The 20,061-nt window shown below is 38.8% G+C and overlaps 1 protein-coding gene across 2 annotated transcripts in view; it reads right to left on the bottom strand.

Annotated features, from left to right (window-relative positions):
* The window catches only part of vps13a (vacuolar protein sorting 13 homolog A (S. cerevisiae)), a 49,703-nt gene that overhangs the window by 19,432 nt on the left and 10,210 nt on the right, over nucleotides 1–20,061 (bottom strand). For both annotated transcript variants that reach the window (XM_015394130.1, XM_015394131.1), the window contains exons 17-48: nucleotides 18,596–18,738; nucleotides 18,309–18,510; nucleotides 17,323–17,437; nucleotides 16,587–16,723; nucleotides 16,368–16,500; nucleotides 16,057–16,174; nucleotides 15,653–15,797; nucleotides 15,395–15,506; nucleotides 14,985–15,157; nucleotides 14,546–14,702; nucleotides 14,141–14,220; nucleotides 12,024–12,083; nucleotides 11,285–11,483; nucleotides 11,019–11,135; nucleotides 10,724–10,827; nucleotides 8,409–8,576; nucleotides 8,015–8,322; nucleotides 7,769–7,916; nucleotides 7,415–7,586; nucleotides 7,011–7,141; nucleotides 6,229–6,398; nucleotides 5,600–5,856; nucleotides 4,296–4,477; nucleotides 4,072–4,215; nucleotides 3,737–3,946; nucleotides 3,484–3,627; nucleotides 3,305–3,406; nucleotides 3,074–3,226; nucleotides 2,733–2,991; nucleotides 1,902–2,062; nucleotides 1,678–1,781; nucleotides 1,253–1,565 (exon numbers count right to left, since the gene is read on the bottom strand). In XM_015394130.1, coding sequence (XP_015249616.1) covers nucleotides 1,253–1,565; nucleotides 1,678–1,781; nucleotides 1,902–2,062; nucleotides 2,733–2,991; nucleotides 3,074–3,226; nucleotides 3,305–3,406; nucleotides 3,484–3,627; nucleotides 3,737–3,946; nucleotides 4,072–4,215; nucleotides 4,296–4,477; nucleotides 5,600–5,856; nucleotides 6,229–6,398; nucleotides 7,011–7,141; nucleotides 7,415–7,586; nucleotides 7,769–7,916; nucleotides 8,015–8,322; nucleotides 8,409–8,576; nucleotides 10,724–10,827; nucleotides 11,019–11,135; nucleotides 11,285–11,483; nucleotides 12,024–12,083; nucleotides 14,141–14,220; nucleotides 14,546–14,702; nucleotides 14,985–15,157; nucleotides 15,395–15,506; nucleotides 15,653–15,797; nucleotides 16,057–16,174; nucleotides 16,368–16,500; nucleotides 16,587–16,723; nucleotides 17,323–17,437; nucleotides 18,309–18,510; nucleotides 18,596–18,738 — 5,121 coding nt within the window. The remainder of the gene's footprint in view (nucleotides 1–1,252; nucleotides 1,566–1,677; nucleotides 1,782–1,901; nucleotides 2,063–2,732; nucleotides 2,992–3,073; nucleotides 3,227–3,304; nucleotides 3,407–3,483; nucleotides 3,628–3,736; nucleotides 3,947–4,071; nucleotides 4,216–4,295; nucleotides 4,478–5,599; nucleotides 5,857–6,228; nucleotides 6,399–7,010; nucleotides 7,142–7,414; nucleotides 7,587–7,768; nucleotides 7,917–8,014; nucleotides 8,323–8,408; nucleotides 8,577–10,723; nucleotides 10,828–11,018; nucleotides 11,136–11,284; nucleotides 11,484–12,023; nucleotides 12,084–14,140; nucleotides 14,221–14,545; nucleotides 14,703–14,984; nucleotides 15,158–15,394; nucleotides 15,507–15,652; nucleotides 15,798–16,056; nucleotides 16,175–16,367; nucleotides 16,501–16,586; nucleotides 16,724–17,322; nucleotides 17,438–18,308; nucleotides 18,511–18,595; nucleotides 18,739–20,061) is intronic.

Here is a 20,061-nt window from a genome sequence, read left to right as displayed (position 1 = left end):
TTCATTCTTCAAATACATTTATTTTAAATAAGTGAAGTAGGTAAGAATCTGGAGATATGGAAGTGTACTTTTATTCAGGACTAGCCCTCTTGTATTAGTTAATGTGCTCTCAGATGGGTTGTCTTGTAGCTTTGGTAGGCGAACCCATGCTGGCAAGGTTTACAGCTGTTTTAATGTTTTCTCCATCAACAATAATTACTGGTGTCCCAAAGCTTTAGAAAAGGCCTCTAGGACTCTTTAGACTGATAAAAAGAGGTGCACGCATTTCATTAATCTAGGAGGATCGGTGATCGGCCAAAGCTTAGATAGAAAACTGATCCCCAGATCTACCTCTAAAAACTGGTATCAGTCAAAAGCAACATGTGTAGCTTTTTAAAGATCAGTAATTGGACAGATAACTTTAACCAATCTTACATCTACATCAAATATTTTGTTTCTTATCAATTCTTGGATTTAGTTTGCATTTAGGGATCGTTTAGCCTTAAGTAAAAGAAACTGCCAATTTTCCTCTGAACACATTATAAATGACATAAATATATTGTTCTAAACACATAAAAAGCCTCCCAACCTTTAAGATTTAAAATTAAAAATTTTGTGTTGCAGGAGTTTGTGGCTATGTCTGAAGCACAGACATAGCTTCCAAAAGATGAACGTCTGAACAAACTCTGGATTTTTATTTTAAAAGACATCAGGACTATCACCAACACTTTCCTCCGTAAAGTTTTGCCAACTACCAGGAGATTAAGTTAGGGTTCATGGACAGTGAGTTGGTGCTAGTTTGTGAATCTGATCGTCATTTCCCTCCCTGTCTCTCATCCTCCTGACATCGCAGCCTCTCAAATTGGCATCACTCTCTGCAGGCAGGATAGGTGCCCAAAAAAGAAATGGAAAAAAAAAAAACAGACATGGAAAGTTGCACTTTGTGTTTATGTTTTCCATATTTAGGGCAAATACTCTTGCATGTGGGCGCAGTCTCAGCACCTCTTGGACGCATTCAGTGTTTTGGAACAGAGAAAACCTTATTTTTTCTTTATTTTGAGACCTAATATTGTATGTTTAGCAGTGTTTTCAATCACTCCAATTTGGCTGGGTGAGTGATAACATATCCCTGCGCTGCAAAAAACTCACATGTTTATTGACACTTCACATGGATTATAATGCATTTTATGTTTTTTTTAAGTCTGGCATTTTAAAGCCTGGGTGTATCTAGGAAAACTGAGCTCAGCTGTTTAAAGATGTTGGTAAATCCTACCTTTAATTTGTAGGCAATGGGATAAGGCAGGAGATTTCGTAGCAGGACTGAAGGCCAGAGGTGAAGCACAAAGGGCACATCAAAGTTCTCTCCAATATCTCCAGTCTCCTTGCATGACACTGTGTCTTTCACTGGCACAATGTTGATCGTCATCAGGGTAGACTCATCACTGCGACAACGGCAGGTCTGCTTAAGGTGAGAGTTTGGTTCAAGGTTGCAGATATCCTCGTAACTGAAACCCCCTGATAAATCAAACTGATTTCCTTCATCAGCAGTGGCGTTTTCCATTATTGGCTGTAGGCTGAGTTCAGACCTGAGGACGACAGCGGAGGTTAGTTATAAAAAATAAAACCAAGCATTTGGGCAGTTGAGGTAAACCAGAAAAAGATGTTTGCTAATGTGAAAAGGGGGGATTTATAACTTACCTGTATGAATCCAGAGGCACACAGAACTCCTCAGACGGAGACGCTTCACCAAGGCATGTAGATCCCTCGAAAACATTGAATGGGACCGTGAAATGATTGATGATCTGCAAAGAAGATAAGAAACTAGTTACAGTAAAATATGGTATCAAGTATGTTGTTATGCAAATGCCCAGGAGAATGAAATCCAATTAAAAAAAAAGGCTGTATAGGGATTTGCTATCTACCTGAAAAGGAGAGCGGATCTTGATGCATTTTCTGCCCTCCACAGAAGAGATCTGACAGACAAGGAAGCGAGTGACGCCCGAGTCATTGTGCATGACATTGTACATACCCCTGCCCACTTTGATCAGGGGGATCACATTGGTTGAGGTGTGGCCCACTGGAGCTGAAAGAGATGATTATAGAATTGTATTGCTAAACCACTTTGTAAGCTACATCAATTAACCTGTTTAAAAGGGTTAGAAAGTTCAGTGGAACGCTGCAGTTTTGGCTACTCTGGAAAACCTAAGACATTAGAACAAGCCAAAGCTTGATAAATACAAGATTCTCATATTCAAACAAGAGGCTAGGAATGTATAATAATAAATGTCTAATAGAAAAACAATGTTTTAATTAAAATTCTCCAAATTAAACTGCAATCATTTTAGGAGTGTTGAATGTTTGGGCATTTAGTTGTTGTTTGATAAAAAATAAACTTCACAATTTGAAACATTTTTTAGGACATACTAAAATAGTAAAAAAAAATATAAATAATATAAAAAACAACATCCAACTGTTCAAAAGCTGTGGTACATCATGCTTTCTGTCTTTATTTAAAGTAATCTCTGGTTTTAAAGAAGCTAAATTCCAAGCTGGGAACATAGAAATTAAATACTATTTTCAGACATTCAGAGTTGGTGGAGAAATGGCTGAAAAGAAAAGTGAAAAGAAAAGAAGTGACAGAAGAGTACAGAACTCTGAAGGGGCTGATTACACCTGTAGGCTTTTCTTCATCAAGTTCCAGGTCGAATAAACAGTTCCAATAAAATACAGTTTAATGGTAACGTATAACTTACTAGGCTTTATGTAGTAATCTTTTTCATTGAGCGAGGTCATAGCAGAAAACTGATCAGAGTGTGCTGTGACTGAGTAGTCCATGTGGAGGCTTTCGCCATCCTGCAGCTCCACAATGTGCTCAATGCTCTCCTTGCTGACGGGTGAAAACGTCTCACTATGCCAGACAGAGACGGGAAGACCAAGTCGATTTTTCACGACAAACGGAGCTTCATCCTTTTGAAAACACTCTGCAGTTTGTTTGGCAGCTTCTGCGAATGCCTAAAAAAATTAAGTAAATAGTAAATCAGCACACACGTTTAGGCAGGTAACAACAATGGAGGTCTTTTTCTGATTCTCTTACTGTGCCAAGGTTACTCAGCATGGTGAGTCCACACTTGGAAACGGTGATGTTGAGCTGGTCTTTACTGCTGATGTAAAACTCTGTCTTATAGTCTGGACTACTATAATCCACTTCGTCTGAAGAAGGGCTGCTCTTTATTGCCTTCTTCTTCATCTGATTGCAACAAATTCAATTGTAAGACAAGGTATACATTTTAATCAGGGTTTACTTCAACAAAATTGTTCACACTACCTTCAGTTTTAGAGTCCAAGGAGTGAAACTTTCTCCTGTGTCATCCTCCAAAGGCTCCAAGAGAGGCTCCCACACTCCCATCATCTCATTGTAATAGTGAACCTAAAAAAAAAAGTATAACAGTGTTCTCATAACTTAAAAATAAAACAGAAGAAATAAATGTGCTTCCTTTATTTTACCTCAAGGGTGAGTTTGCTGTGGAGGTTAATGAGTGTGGACCAGTTTTTAACATCTCCTTCAAAGGAGGATTTGGCGAGAAGCATGGGCATGGTAAGGTGTCCCACTCCAGCCTCCAGAGTCACAAAGATTGAGTCTATGGACAACTGCAGAGACAAAGATAGTAATACAGTCTGAATATACAGTCTTTCTCTATATATGAATGAAAAATAGATCAATACCTCTATAGAGGAATATTGTAAGTGTTAAGTTTACCTTTAACGACTCTCCCTGTGGAATCAGTGGGGTCAGAGACTTTGTGTCTATATCCTTCTCCTCTTCTAAGAACCAAAGTTTGAGCTCCTTCCAGCCCCGTTTCTGCCAGAGGTCCACGGGAACTGGGCTCTCCAGCTCCTCAGGAGTCTCAGCCTTGGGCGTCAGAGCTGACTGGATAGTAATCACTGTGTTGATGATGACAGGAGATACCTGGACATAGGAGTATAAAACAGGAGGATTAAAAAAAGTCTTCAAAAAAATCCCAATTTAACTTATTATTCCTGTTTACTGTAGAGAATAACATTAGAATAAACTGTAGATAATTCAATACACACCTTCAGTGAAATAGCTTTTATTTCAATTTTCATAGCCTGAGGAGCCCCTGAGGGCTGATAACTTTCATAGAACACCTGACATGGCTGCAGAATGGTGGTCATATTGTTCTTCCTCATCTCTCTTAAGAAGGGGCATGCCATAACCTGAAATGACACAGACATACCAGTTATTTTCCTGTAAATATGAAATGATTCCGGGCCAATAAAAAAACAAAAAAAAAAACCTTTAGGTCTTTGATGATGGCGGTCATCAGTGACTCCGCTCCGCTCTTCATCGACACCTCACACTGTGTGGTCATCACCAGCGCCGGGGCGTCTGCACGCGTCAGGTCGGCAACAAAAACAACTTCCGGGTTACGCACAACAACAGTCATCTCCATCTTTGACACCGGAGCTGTAGCTGTACCTGAGAGCAACAAGCAGTTAAATCAAAGGCTGCCATGGCCATATGAGAGAATCAGACAAGAACATTAAAATCTCAATTTTCTAGAGTTCTTGGTCCTTTATGTTTATTTAATAATACACTAATAATCGATATGTTCAAGGAAGATTCTTCTCAAGCTTAAAAAATCGAACGTGCAGAAAGAGGGAAATGGAGGCAAATTCATAATGAAAGAAAGGAGGGACAAAAGCAAAGAGAAAATGAAGTAATTAATGAAACATAGAAGTTAGGGAAGTACTAAGGAAGAAAGGAAGGAAGGACGGTTCAACTACAGAGCTGTGTGATGCTGACTGCTGTCTCTCTAACTCGGTAAGGCTGCATGACGACCGCACCTTATCTCTTTGAGATTTTACATCTCAGTCCCTTATGGAGTTATTTTTGGCCCGCCCATGACATTTTTCACATAGAGAGAAAAATCTTAAATCAGGAGCAGTGTCTTAGGTTTTGAGAGACAAAACTATTTTAGAGAGATTTTTTTTCACTCTGATTGTAAAAATAACAATATTTGACAGTAAAGACAGATTTTTGAGACAGATTTTTTTTCCCTTGAAAATCCTTTTCCAGATGCCAGTTTATCTTTTATTTATTTCATGAAAAATATATTTTCTTCAATCTCAAACATCACATTTTGCTCTCAAAGGGAACATTTGTTCTCTACCATATATTTATTTTACTTTCAAGATTGTTTTTCCCTTTCAGATCGCTTTTTTAAATGGAATTCAATAAAAATACAAAGATAACTCCATAGTCGCTAAGATTTACATCACATGTAAGCATGTGATCCTGGCAAAGTCCACCAAAGAGGCCAGTACTGGCAGGCAGTTCCTTTGTTAAACAGCTGTAGATGGTGACGAGAGAAAATTAGCTAATAGCGGATCAGAGCTAGACTAAACTCTGTGATCGGATATCAGCCATACAATCGCTGATTCTACTTGTATGAAAACCAAAATAACACTTACAGATATATTCTTTTATGTCTAATCAGTGAAGTTGCTTTCAATAATGACATTTTTGGAAGGTACCACAATATTCTAATCATTGTAATATTAATTTCTAATAAACTTACACTGAACAAAATGAACTCACTTGAGTCTTTAGATGTGACAGAGGAGTTAATGTTCTTCTTTTCTCCAGCTTCAGTGTTGTTTTTGGGTTGTGCCCCATGAGCAAAACCCTGCTTGTTGGCTTCAAGAAAAATATTTGCCACTGTTAGCAGAAACTCCATGCTGGCACACAGGTACACATCCTGCACCACAGTATCGATATTGGTTCCATCAAGCCCCTGACGATAGTTCACCTCCACCATCATGTTTTGCTCTGCGCCAGGCCGCAGTTCCATCATCCTGGAGNAAAAGACATGAGGTTTCTTTTAACATATGATACTTTGAGTAAGTCAACCAAAAATAAGATGACTGCAGTTTTCAAGATCTTTAAATTATATTTGTAAATTGCAAGTTTACTAGTTTTTAGATTTTTTATTCTAGGGTTCAATTTTTTTTTTAGATAATGACATAAAACTCATCTCTTAACCATGGCCTCTCTGTAGCTCTGTGGTTTACACATGACACTCATTTTCTCTGTATTAAAGGTTTCTTCCTTTTGAAGGGTTTCTCCATCCTAAATTTATTTTTAGTGTCTTAATCTGCAGAAGGGACTAATAGTCCTTTTCCATTGAAGAGAAAAAAATAAAAATAACTCAGTTGAACTTCTCAAACCTCGGGGTGACCATCTTGATTCTTGGCCTCTTATCATCTAGGAGGCACGTAGAGAGTCGCACAGATGCCTCCATGGAGCTGTCAGAGAACATGTGGACAGAGGTGGAGATGGTGCCCAGACTAAACTCTGCCAGCTTTAGCTGCTCGTCATGTGGGTCTAAGAGCTGTATCTGTAAACAAAATAAAGAACATTGATTATGCTGACCTCATGCTCCACATAAGCTAATAAAAGATGCATATGGAGAACTTAAGTATAAAAGGTCTAGAGAGAAATAAGTAGGTAAGCAGGTTCGTCTTATTTCTAGAGTTATGGTTTCATGAATGGTGATAGGTTCATTAATAATCCTTATCCTATCCAGTCATTTTCATACCAAAAACACTAGCAGAGAGTAGGAACAGCAACACTATTATGTGTGGAAGCTGGTACTAAGGGGAAAAACAAACTTATACAACTTAAAGTATTAATTACTGTATGACAAAAAATAAGCTTGATGGAGAACAGAGATACGAGAATACGTAAACAACAAAACAAAGAAAGAAAAGCAGATAGTTACTAAAGATGGTTTTAAATTTAAACATTAAGGGATTGCTTTCTCATAAAGGGGTGACTTTATACTTATACAAAAACAATAATGAACACTTATGGCAAGAAACCATAATGTTGCTAGAGAAATAAGAGTCAGCAGTTAAACAGTAAAAAAAAAAAACCTTCAGGATCAGTGCATCTCTTAACAAATGTTTTGCCCCTTTTTATTTAAATGTGTGAACTTGTTTCAACATACCACGTTCTCATTGGGGCTGTACAGAACCAGCGTCATGGAGTCGAACTTGAAGTCCAGTTTAAGCGTAGTAGTCCTCGGCTTACTGTGTTTCTGGGTCTCCACAACAGCAGCTATCACCACCGTGTTTCCTGCTGCAAATTTATTGCCAGGTTAAAGGCTTGACTTAAAATATTTCTCACATTTTCAGATTTCCCGCAGAGATTTGAAGGATTTTATGGTGATGATGAATATACCAAACAAACAAAAAATAAAAAATAAAAAAGATTTGAGAAAATAAATAAAGCTAAGCTCTGGACATATGAATAAAAATGTTCTCAATACGTAGACAATGCTGTGTAAGTCTATAAAGTAAGCCAATATTTTTGCTAACTGCTGATAAATCACAGATTGTCATGAAAGCTTACTGTTGGCAGGTTCAACGGTTCCTGAGCCTTGGGATCCTTTGTTGGATACAGAATCAGAGGAGCGATCAGTGGCGGGCAGAAGAGCTGGAGGCTGAGCGGTTTCAGACTTTTCTGACAGGTTCTCATTCAGAGTCCTCAAGACGATGATCATGTCATCCTGGCAGAGGATCAGCTGTGAGAAGCAGACACAGGTCATCATCAACATCAAAAGAATAATTTAATGCATTCTCTGTAACCTTAAGAAAATTATGAAAAAAACTATATGCAATGAAGTTTTCCCCTTATCTGTGAATTTATTAGTAAAACTGTTTTCCCAAAACATGTGCTAACGATTATAAATATATATACACTTACACTGAGGGGCTTCAGATGAGCAGTGATCTCTATGTCAGGGATGCTGTGGTACCAGTTTGCTGAAAGATTGCGTTGGATTTCCAGGTTCAGGCTGACTGGCTTCAGCAACTGAGTCTCTCCTTCAAAATCCATATTTTTGTAAGTGGTTCTGAAAGCAACAGCAATACAACAGTTGTCAAAAGTAATTAAAAAAAAATAAGACGTTTATAAACTCCTAAAATGTGTATAGCTGTAGCTAAGGCACACCTGTACATCTTGAGGTCAGTCAGTTTCACTGTCATTTTATCCACAACCGGTGGGATTGGAGCATTATTTCTAAATGGCTGCTTGATGAAATGGTTTTTGATGGACAGGAGGCCCAGATCAGCGACGATGACATTTGTAGAGGAGGAGGATTGTGGGAGGAAAATCACAGGTGCATTGAAGTGGACATCAAGAGCGATTCGAGTGCTTCTCTCAGCTAGCTCCTTCACTCCAGATGCTGCCTTTTCTGCAGCCTGAACCGTCACCTCAGCGAGGGCCTCTTTAGCCTCTTGGAAGTTATTAATAAACACCTGAAAGGGAAAAAAAAAACAGAGTTTTTTAAATCTAGCATTAATTCTGTCCGACTTAAGATAACCTCAAAATATGTAACCCTTACCAGAATGGAGGAGACAAACTTGTTGAGGAAAATGACCTGAATGCACCCGACTTCCAGTGACACAGATGTGTCGACTTTAGTCATGTCAAGGTAGGCGTCTCCTTCTGTTGCCCCTGTGTAGTTCATCATTCTGAAGGAAAAAACCTGCTTATCTGCAATCGATACCGCCTGAAGAAAAGGAAACATGATAGAGAATTTGAAAAAGGAAAACCTTATGGACATTAACTAAATCAGTGAGCTGCAATTCTATATTAGAGCGCTCAATATAGATATAGAACATATAAACAAGAGGAGGTGAAATCCCAACACCGAGTTAGAGGACAGAAAATAACAAAGTTGATGCTTTTTATCAGTGTTGTTATTATCTATTCAAATAGTCCAACTCTGTCTATAATTGAACCTTTTGGATTTTTAAAATGTTGAGAGTGGTAGGATTAAGGTCTATGATTACAAGGAAATATACACAGACACTGATGTTGACAATCTTTAATGATATCAGATTGTGAAGATGGTTCTATGTAGTTCCTACTTCAAACACTGAATGATGCTTCATTGGTGGACAACCAGGATTCATAAAAATTAAGTTACAGCCATAAACTTAGCTTCAATGTGAATTCAGGGAAAAAATTACGTCTTTTTCAAATCAACAGTGAAATCTTCTTAGCTGCAGAGCTTCTTGCAGGAATCCTGTAGAGCTACAATAAGTTTATGAACTACCAAGCAAACATAGCAGATATTAAATTAAAGATCTTCAGTTAGAAATAAGTTAGATAAAACTGCTATCCATTTTGAAATGATTTCAGCAGAAAAATATACATGTTGTGACATTATGAACATTCATGTTTTTCAGTACTAGTACAGCTACCGCTGTCCCATAATAACCTGGAGGATTTTGTAATTTTCTAGTCATGCAGAGAGAATTCAGTAACTCTGGGTTTATTAGAGAATTCCCAGATATAATTAACAATGTTGATTAAACACAAAATCTCACAGTCATCAAAACTATAGACACTTATTTCCTTATGAGTAAAAGTAAATTATTAGCAGCTGGTCACAGCTTTACAACATTTTGGATCAGATATCAGACGCTGTCTCTTCCACAGGTGCATCCTTGTGTTACATGTGATCTCAGAAGTTTATTAAAGCAGTTCTTTTTTTTTTTTTATACAGTGTCCTGTCTGGCAATGTGGCAATAAGAATAATTGTCTTGATGCCAAAAAGAGCCCAACAGATTTTACTTTCACAAGTGGAGCAGTAGGGCTATTGCCATATTGCTCCACTTGTTTCATGCATATAAATTGCTTTATTATAATTATGCAGGGAGTTTTACAGTTTATATGGACACTGCAATGTAAATAGAGCAGAAAAACAGAAGAAGACAGGGGAAAAAGAAAAACAAAAGAGAAAAGATGAAAGAAAGAAGAGATAGAAAGGAGACAATGACAAAACATTTTCAGTCTGCTTCATCACCTGTAACGAGATGAAAAAAGAACAGCACAACCGAAAGACATGGTACGAAATATACAATAAAGCAACACCTTGAAACTATCGCTAAAGTAATATTATTAAGTCTGACATGTACTCTGCGTTACCTGAAGATATGAATGTGGGGTTTCTGTTTGGAAGTTAATCTCTAAGTACCTGGAGCCAAGCACCTGTAATTGTTTGTGAGGGTGAACTTGTGCATGTAAAGTTTATCCATAGAAAAAATGCTCAATAGTGGTTGTGGAGAGCTGGAGAAGCACACCCCCCAGAGCACTGAGTCCAGCGCCGGGAGACCCAAAGCCCCAGGCGCCCAAAGGGACCCCAAGAGCGAAGGCACCAAGGAGGAGCCAGCCCCGGAAATCAGACCCCCACCAAGGGAGGAGGAGAGACAGCCCCCAAGAAGCCCCTCAGCCGTCGCAGGGACGAGTCCGTGGGCTCTGCCGGCAGCCGGCCACCCTGAAGTAGGGCCGGGCACTGAACACCGGCCCCCCCACAACACCGACCGAAACACCCCAGCCCCACAGAGCACCGAAACACGCCCCGCCCCCCGGCACCAAGCCCCGGCGACCGGCCGCAACACCCAACGCAACCGCACCACCCAGGAAAAACACACAGGCGGCCACACCCACAGCCAGGGCCCATGCGCATCGCGAGCGCCGCGGGACCCCCCCAAAACACCCCCCAGGCCAAAAGCGCGGCCCCACCCCACCAAGACCGATGCCAAGAGCGCGCAACGCAACACAACACACCGCGCACAGAATCAACCCAAGAGCAGAAAAGCCGCCCGGCGCCCGACTGCAAGAAGAAAAGCAGTTCTTAACATCGTTTACCTTCTTGTATAAGGCGTCTTTATTGCAGTCAAGGATCACAATACTTCTTAAGTTGGCACGGACCGCCATGTCCTTCTTTCTCATCGTGACCTCAGTGACCAGACCTGAGGAGTCAAGGAAATCCCACACTGAGAAAACCTTAGCAAATTTGGAGAAGGCTTTACTGTTGAACAGCTTTCATTTCCGTTCTACTATTTTACAATTTTAGTTCATGCCTTCTGCTAATATTAAGAAGGCATTTCTATTTGCTGAGCGGAACAATCTGGGGTATGGCTGTTTAATATTTTTCACTTGCCTTCGATGCTAATCTCTGAGATCCTAGCTTTCTGTCCTCGAATAAAGACTTTCAAGCATTGCAGGTCAGCTCTCACATGAAGATTCACCACATCTGCAAACTTTGAGCTTTTAGAGGCTGAAAAAAGAAAGTAAAGGGATTATTGGCCAAGAGGGAAGCCATAGGAACACTCAAATTAGATAATCAACTAAGCATCACATTTAATAAAGCATGTAAATTACATTCAGCATTGACACAAGCTTTACGTATAATGCATGAAAACATACATTTTTTCCTTATCACAGCTGTTTCTTCCCTCTTCTCTCCTTCTTTCTCTCCCTCGGCCTCTTCCTCCTCTGGGATAGTGGGAAGCTCTTCTGGCCCTGCTTCCTTCTTAGTGGACTGAGGAAGGAGGTTGGTGAGGAAGTTCATGGTGTTGAGGAGAGCTTCTGTATGCAGATGAACGTCCAAGGAAGAAAACACCACCTGACAAGGAGAATCATTTCATTTTCTTTTTATAGAAAGAGGAACTTTACTGAAAAATACCAATCAACCCATTTTACCTGATTGAAACTGCAATTTTATTTTAGTTTATCAAATAGATAAAAAAAAAATTTAAGCAAATGCAAAGTTTATAATAGTTGTTTTGTTTTGGTTTTAGTGCAAAGCAGATAAAGAGCAGAGAGCTATTGCTTGGGGCATAATTAAAAATAATTCCCCACAATCCTTTGATATTGTGATGCAGTCAAAAATACCTCTATCAATGCAGCACTTTTTTATATAAAATGTTGACATCTAGCAGACGGATTAAAACAAAATTAAAAAAACTGTGACTTGATATAAAACTCCTAAGCAGTGGGTTCAGAACGGAAATGTTATACAGTATGAAGTTGACCTGGTGTTAAAACTCTAGCTTAAATGGACAACGTTCATGTTCGTTTTCACTACAGAATATAAATACTCTCAACACATTTACCATTTTGAAAAGTATAGTACATCTTCATGTTGTGTAGATGTCTTGTTTACCTTGATTAGTTGCTCTGTGTTGTTATGCTGAGTTTTAAACTCTGGGCCATTCTTATCAGCCTAAAAGGTAGACACAAATAGAAATAAGAACATTATTTGTCACCATATTGTACATACAGATGAAAAACAGAAGTTCTACTGCATCAAAAACATCTACACATTATGCTGCCATCCCCATAATTCAGATTGAGAGGCTGTTCTTAAGCGCTCGCCGACTGCTTACCTCTGCCAAGCAGCAAATTTTGCCCCAAATTATGACTTAGACCTAGAGCTAAAACTCATTCATGATCTGGATTTATTACTAAATTTAAAGGAATTGTTCCTTGGCATTAAGCACACCTATGGTAAAATGTTTTTTTCAATTCAGTTTATTTATATAGCGCCAATTCACAACACAAGTCATCTCAAGGCAATTGATTCAAAGTTTTCTATCTAAGGAAAACCAGTTGATTGCATCGACTCATTGACTCGAATGCAATCCCTCACACTAAGCATGCTTGTAGCAACAGTGGAGAGGAAAAAACTCCCTTTTAACAGGAAGAAACCTCCAGCAGAACCAGGCTCAGTGTGAGCGGCCATCTGCTGAGGCCGACTGGGGTTCAAGGAGACAGAAGCAGAGACACAAAAAGCAGCTGCAAAAGGCGGCCCCGTCCAGGAAACACACAGCCACGCAGACGAGCACTGAGCCAGCTCCCATGCCAGAGGACGAAGAGAGCACATCCAGCCAGTCACGGTCAGAGAAACAGGGCTACACTGGAAAACAGGCCAATCTCCAGCATCTAGACCGAGCTCCATAAAATCCGTTCATAAGTTTTCAATTGATCCTGTTCAAAAACCAACAACGTTCGCATTACTTGTGTTTTTGTCATCAGTAAAATACCTCAGGACTTTCTGAGTCTGATGCTGAGGCTAGTCACGACTGCCACCCTCTGGTTTAGTGGGGAACTGCTTGTTCCACCAAACATTCCCATCTCATAATCTGAGAGAATCTTTAAAAACATTTCTGTATCCAGCTTATGATGTGGATCCTCACCAGATTTTAATGGGTTGTTCCTTGGCATGAGAGACACCGCTGATAAAATGTCATTGAAATCTATCAATAACTTTTCAAGTTATCCCGAGACAGACAGACAAACAATCTCTGTTCTGAATCATTTTTGAGCTTGCATAAATCTCCAGCCCCAAGCATGATGAGCTGACATAAGCAGACATGGCAACATCTGCCCACAGTACCATGAAAAATACCAGAAAACCAGAGTGCTACGGTTGATGCAGCTTCTTTATAGAGTCCAAATGTCCTGCAATGCCTCATGGTAAAGCTGGGCATGGTCAAACACCAACTGATATCAAATTAAATAAATCAATCCTACAGCAACTCTTAAGTTCAAGTAAATCCTTGCCAGAACCTCCTATCCTTCCCTGAATTTAATCTGATGTGAGTCTTCTGAATTTTAACAGCTGTGCAGGAAAACAAATGATAGTAATTATGGCCGAACCTTTTCAGCTTGGTTCTTTACTGGACAACAAAAACTGATGGCTTTATACCTGTGAGCACTTTTAAAATAAAATCCTGGTCAGTGCTGTTGCAATATCGGCCTCCTCCCCTCTAACTATTCAGCCCATTTCTGTAGAAAATCTCTTTAATGAAGGAAAATTACAATTTACTTCAAGCTTCAGCCAACATAATCAAAAAGGCTATTGATTTTGTTCCTGGCTTAAATCGAACAGCACCGTGATGTCACACAACCAGGAAGTATCATTTTTGTTAGTGTAAAACACAACCAGAAGTTCTCTTCTATTTATTCCAATGCTGTGAATTATTCTATCAGAAACACACACAAAGCCATCACATCATCTGTTGGGCTTTCTTAAATAGTTTTAACACATCATGTTCTAACTGCAATTAAACTTCTCAGTTAAAATACTGTATTATATTCTTATTATTCTGACATAAAAATAATTAAAAAAACTACCGTACTTGTAACCAATAGAAAAAAATTTTTTTTCGTGTAATCTAATGTTTAACATTAAGAAAAAAATAGGTTATAAATAACTTCAATCTGTATGCAAATATTGAACCTGAACAGATCTGCTTTAATATTGGTGGTAAACATTACCTTGACATAATCCAAGGTCAAGAGGTCATCTTTGCTGTTGTCTAAAGTGGTGATCAGCTGGACCTGCTTGTCTTCAGAATCTACATAGAGGAATCAGAATTACTTACTAGGAAATTCTTTTCTTGAATGGCGGCCATTTACAGAAGAGAGAAAAATAAGAATGTAAGTATAATAAAGCAAAAAATAAATAAATAAAAATAAATAATTTATATATATATATATATATATATAAAAAACAATAAGACAGAATAAAATAAGATATAAAAATAAAATAAGGATAAGAATAACGTAAGGATCTCAGTGACAAAGTGTTAAAAGAATGAAAAAAAGCGTCAGAAAAATGAAATAATAACTAAAATGTAAGAGAACATTTTTTTCAGAGAATGTCCTAATTTATTTCCTAACCCATATATTCAGGACACTTCAGGCAAATCTCTCGCAGGAAGGTGCTTGACGACATGTCAAAGGTGCGCAGCATCAGCTCGGTGCCCAGACCCTCGATATGAAGGTGAAGAACTACGACCTCCTGAGCTCCCAATAGACGGCACAGCTGAACAGACAACTAGAACATAGAAGCACAAAGATAAACAATAAAGGAAAACAGTTTATAAGGTTAGGTGAGGTACGAAAGGGAGCAGACTTTCTATATGAAGTGCTACCAGGCAGATAGCAATATTAGATAAGTGTCAAATAGACTGAATTAGTTTCTACTCTTTGACTCACATCGTTGTTGTGTTTAGTGTATGCAAACAGCGATAAAAAATGTATCAGAATATAAGCCCCCAAATGAACTATATTACAAGCAAATGATAACCGACACCTAGTTTTAAATGACCCGTTTTACCTCAGTGATCTCAAATCTCAGGGAGAAGTCAGTCATGTTCTTCTGAGGATCTTCCATCTGATTGTTTCTTTTGGTTCTATCTGCATATCGTAGTGGCAAGGGATTGTCAGGGAAGAAAGGCTTGTCTCCTATCGGAGAGCTGGGAGCATCGTAAAACAAATCTTCCTGTGACCCTGTGAGGTTTCCAAAACAAAACACAAGCTTTAGTATGATCTTACTTCCACTGCCTTACTTTCTAAAACTGCGTAACAGGCTCACTTTCATAAATTAATGGTACAGCAGGATGCAAACTCAGGTTACCTTTTTCTACAGCCAGACAAAGTCTGAGCTAAGAGTGCCAAAGTTATTCTTAATGTCAGGGTATATAGTCACCTTATTGTAAAAGAAACTTGTTTTCAACAGTATCTCACCCAGTGAGGTGATGCTGATGGTCTCACAGGACTCAAAAATGAGAGAGGAACGCTGGTCAATCAAACTCAGGTGTTTTCTTCCAGTAAGCCGAGGTGTAAACGACTGCTTTGACTGAGGAGACGAACACAAAAGTTCAACCGCATCTTATCGAAACGCTAATCACTACGAAAGGACTATAAAGAACCATCGATTTAATTCACTAGATTTTCCTCAAAGATTGTTTCTGTATTCCCATCAGGCAACCGATTTTCTCTTACCCTTGTACTGGAAGATGAAGTGGTGCCTCGTGCTGCAGGTTTGCTTTCAGGCAGAGGAATACTGTCCACCAGTTCCAGAACACTTCGAAGTTTGTTATCAGAAATTCGAAGAGACAGTCGTGGGAGGTCACCGTGCATTTTATACCTTAAACACAAACAATACAACATAAATGGTAAAAAAAGTTTCAGTAAAATATTTGGAAAAGATCCCCAATAATACCAGAAACATGCTTGTCAATACATCTATCCAATGTTATTTTTCATACACTCTCACAATATTACTATTTTTGATTGTGTACTGCTCCTTGGTATGAATGAGTTCTTGCAATCTGAAATTCCACAAAAAAAAAAAAAAACAGCTAATCCCTTGGAAGTAAACCAAGCAAAGACATCTGTACACTTACTTTGGCATCCGTGAGTCTTTCACAACCATGGCTCTGCTGAAAACCACTTTCAGGTCCACGGGCTCCAGGATATGAAGCGGAGACTGCCTCTGTTTGCGAGCAGTTTTCCAGTCACCACCTGCAGTTGATTACAGTGTTTTTACATTTTCACTGAATTAACACAGACAGAGGTAAATACAGTAATCCCATTATCAGTGGAAACATTGTTTTGGATTAAACGTTTACTTAAACAGGATACAATTTAATCTAAGGGTCATAATTAAACTGAAAAAATGTGCAGACAGCAGATTGTAAACTAATAAACTGAGTACCTGGTTTGCTGTAAAGGAACTGTAGGCTGCTGAGCTGGATATCAAAGCTGTCGTATGCTCTGGACATGATGTCTGCAATGTTGCTGGAATTCACTGACAGCTGGGGCAAATCCTTCTTACTCTGGCTGGACATCTGAAAGCCAAGGAAGAGGAAGTTCAGCAATTTTTTTTAGATCATATTTATAGTATTTAAGCGTTTGGTACGCAACATGTTCTCACCTTTAAATGACCAAGATCCAAAAGCATAATGTTCTGCTTTCCATCATAATAGCCACTTTGTGGAATAATGACGTAGGAGGCCATCAAGTTCAGCTTCAGGTCCAGGACTTTCTGTGTTTCAATCACGTACAATAAGCCTGAAAAATGAAATCACATTCATTCATTACTTCCTGCTCTTAGTTTTCAATTTATAGAATATAAGGTAAAGGTATTTTCTATTCCTTGGTATAAAGAAAGATGGATAACAAGAAGAACGAAATAATGAAAGCATAGAAGGAAAGATGGAATTTATTAAACACTGAAGAAGAAAGTTTGCGTTACTTAATATAATTAAGTTCTTATTTGCTGTAAGCTCATTTTAAAAAGCTCACAGTTTACAGAAAGGCTTCAAATTGTGGCACAAAAACAATCAGGATCTAAGAAACCTCTAAAGCAGATTAGTCGATTCTTTCATAACTTACAAGCCAAAATTTAGTCTTTAAAATGGAAGGAAGAAATGGGAAAATAATTGAATGAAGATAAAAAAAAGAAAAAAAACTTGCAACAGGCAGAAGCAAACAGCATGAAGATCATAAAGAGGAAATGTTGAATCTGACTGCTGAGATGGTTCAGAGTCAAGATATGCTGGATTTCCACAAACACAACACCAGTTAGAAGAAGGAATGTAAACACAGAGCCATCAGATAGTGGAGAGATGGAACCTGATAATACGTTTGTGAATATTTGTGCAACTCACCAGTGGCCGTGCGATCTCTAAACTGCTCCAGCTTCATCAGGGTGGCGTTGGTAAGCTCATCCAGCTGCAGGTCATCAGAAGGTCTGAAGAACTCTGCCATGTTGTTCACCGTTATCTAGACAAACAACAGAACAAAAACGTTTTACCAAAACATTTCTGCAAGTTGAATGCTCCATTATCTCACTTTACAGCCATCTGTCAATTTACATAGGACTCATAAAAACCTCAACAAAGGAGAAAATATGCATGCATGCATTTAGACCAATTTTCTCTGGAAACTCCCAAATAAAATCTAGGAAACCATCAGCCAGTAGAAGTGTAAGCACACATGCCTGATCTAATCTCATGAATATTAATGGTTTGAGAGATGTATGAGGAGGGAGCCAAGAAGACAAAAAGGTCACGGATACAATAATGGAAAATGATGAAGCAGGGTTATGTTTTAACAATTTCCCAAGCTCTGAATGTTTTAAGAATTGCTGTTCAATTCATTATCTGACATAATTTGGAAAATTAAAAATCTACCAAGACCTCCCATTTCAGCAAACTAAAAACCAAACCAAAAAATAGCCGACAGGCTCCAGATAACTCTTTGAGAGACTGTTAATAGTTCAGAATGGCAAGACGAGAGGTATTATTAAACGAAAGCAGAAAGAAGTCCAGTTTTCAGTTTACCATAAACATTTAGGGGACAGAGGTAAAGTGGAAAAAAAGTGCACATTAAATTTAAGAAGCCATTTGTACTGTCAAACATGGCTGTGACGGCATAATATAGGGGGGGATTTGCTTCAACAGCCTATGAGAAGGGTGATAAATGAAGCCTAATACAGGGCATCCCTTAAAAAAAAGAAGGTAAGAGAGAGGAAATTTTTCTACTTATGCAAGTACCTCTGATTCCAGCAGTCCAATATTCATGGGAAATTGGCCTTATAAGGTAACACATACTTGGTCACACACACATAAACACAATGGAAACCGTCACTCACTGCATCATAGATGATTTCCAGCGGTTCAGACTCAACGTAAAGCCGCTGGTTAGCGCTCTCATCCAGCGGGTTGGTCTCAAACAGGATGAATAGCAGCGGGTTTCCGTCTTTTGTAGCCGCCTTTCTCGATGAGAGGAGGGTTGGTGCCGGCCTATTAGTGGCCAGTCCAGTCACCTCAAACAAAGTAAGCTTAGCTGTGATTCTATTAGAAAAGGAAGAAAGTCATCTGATCAAAAGAAATTCAGAAATAGAATTTGCAATTGAAAACAAAAAGAAAAACGTCTTACTTAATGGCTTGTGCTCCCGGTCTCTGTGCGAGTGTTGACTTGAGCTCCCCCACAGTCAGCTTCATGAGCTCATTTTTATCCTTATTGTCTTTGATGGACACAGACAGTTTTTCCATGTGGAAATTGACCTTAATGTCCTCAAACTAAAAGCAAACAACATTGTAGATTTTATTTTTATTGAGCAAACATGCATTTGTATTAAAGCCTAAAATAATCGCTCATGCTGTGATGTAAAACTGTTCGAAACATTTTAACTGCAATCATTCCAGAACTAAATCAATAAAATAATATTTCAGTAAATGTTGTACACTCAATTGACTCAATGGCTGCCTGCAGGATGTGAAGACACGGGGCTGCATCTTTGACAACCTTGTCTGCTGTATGTCTACATCAACTGTCACCTTCAGAAGTTCTAAAGCCTGGTTCACATGGCAAGTTATTTGTGTAAGATTTTCACTCATTCGAGAGGCTCTAATCATTTGGATGGCTCTAAATCTAATCTGAAATTATCAAGACATATGGGGTTTATTAAGAGTGATCAGATCTGCTAAGAAGAGCATCGGGACAGTTCTGACCACAAATTGGTGAAATCAAACATGTTGGAATTCCTTGGTCTGACCTTACTGTGTGTGGAGACCTCTATGCTCAAAGAAGGACAAGGCTTGTTAATCTAGCCAATCACACAGGGGTTCACAGAAAACAAAAACACAGCAACTCAGCATTGTAGCAAGAAGCTTCTCCACTTACACATTCTCCAATCCCCTAACTGAACTCTTTTATTTTTCCTCTTTCAAAATTTCAAGACATTTTGTGAGTTTTCCCATCTGATCTTAGAATGTTGTTGAAGCGAATATATTGTGTGTGTCATGTCATACTTGTCATGTGGCTGCACACTACACATGGTAGCACCAAACTGTAAATATCTCCAAATTAGCATTTTGAAAAATGACTCAGAAACTTTAAAATCATACCATGTGACTAAGCCTTTAGATGCCTGAAGGTTTTTACATAATAGGTCAAAGGAGACGCTTCCTGCTGAGGAGACTGAGGTCTTGTGAGCACGGAGTGTTTCTGAAGACCTTTTATTAACTCTGTTGTGGCATCAGCCATCTTATACGGTTCAATTTGTAGAATCTGCAGCTTTTCTACAGCTAAGAGGAAGCAAAGATACACCCTCAGCAGGAAGACCCACTGTTTTCTGGGAAACCCCTAAACAGAGAGCAGGTGGTGGTAGACAGAAGACTGGCAAAAAAAGAACAGGAAAACATCTTCAGGACGTCTTTAATCCCATGCATTAAGCTGTTTCACAATATAAAAGGTGCTGCTATTTGCAGTTTTTTTTTTTTTATTATTTCCTATAAGTAGTATTTTACACAAATATACAGTACATGGTCATTTTGTTTTAGTACCGTATTTTCACGACCATAAGGCGCACCGTACTAAAAGGCGCAGTCTCAGTTATGTGT

This window comes from Cyprinodon variegatus, unplaced genomic scaffold (genome assembly GCF_000732505.1).
Source record: "Cyprinodon variegatus isolate N-32 unplaced genomic scaffold, C_variegatus-1.0 Scaffold673, whole genome shotgun sequence".
In the NCBI taxonomy this organism is placed as follows: Eukaryota; Metazoa; Chordata; class Actinopteri; order Cyprinodontiformes; family Cyprinodontidae; genus Cyprinodon; species Cyprinodon variegatus.
This window is presented reverse-complemented; position numbering and strand designations above follow the sequence as displayed.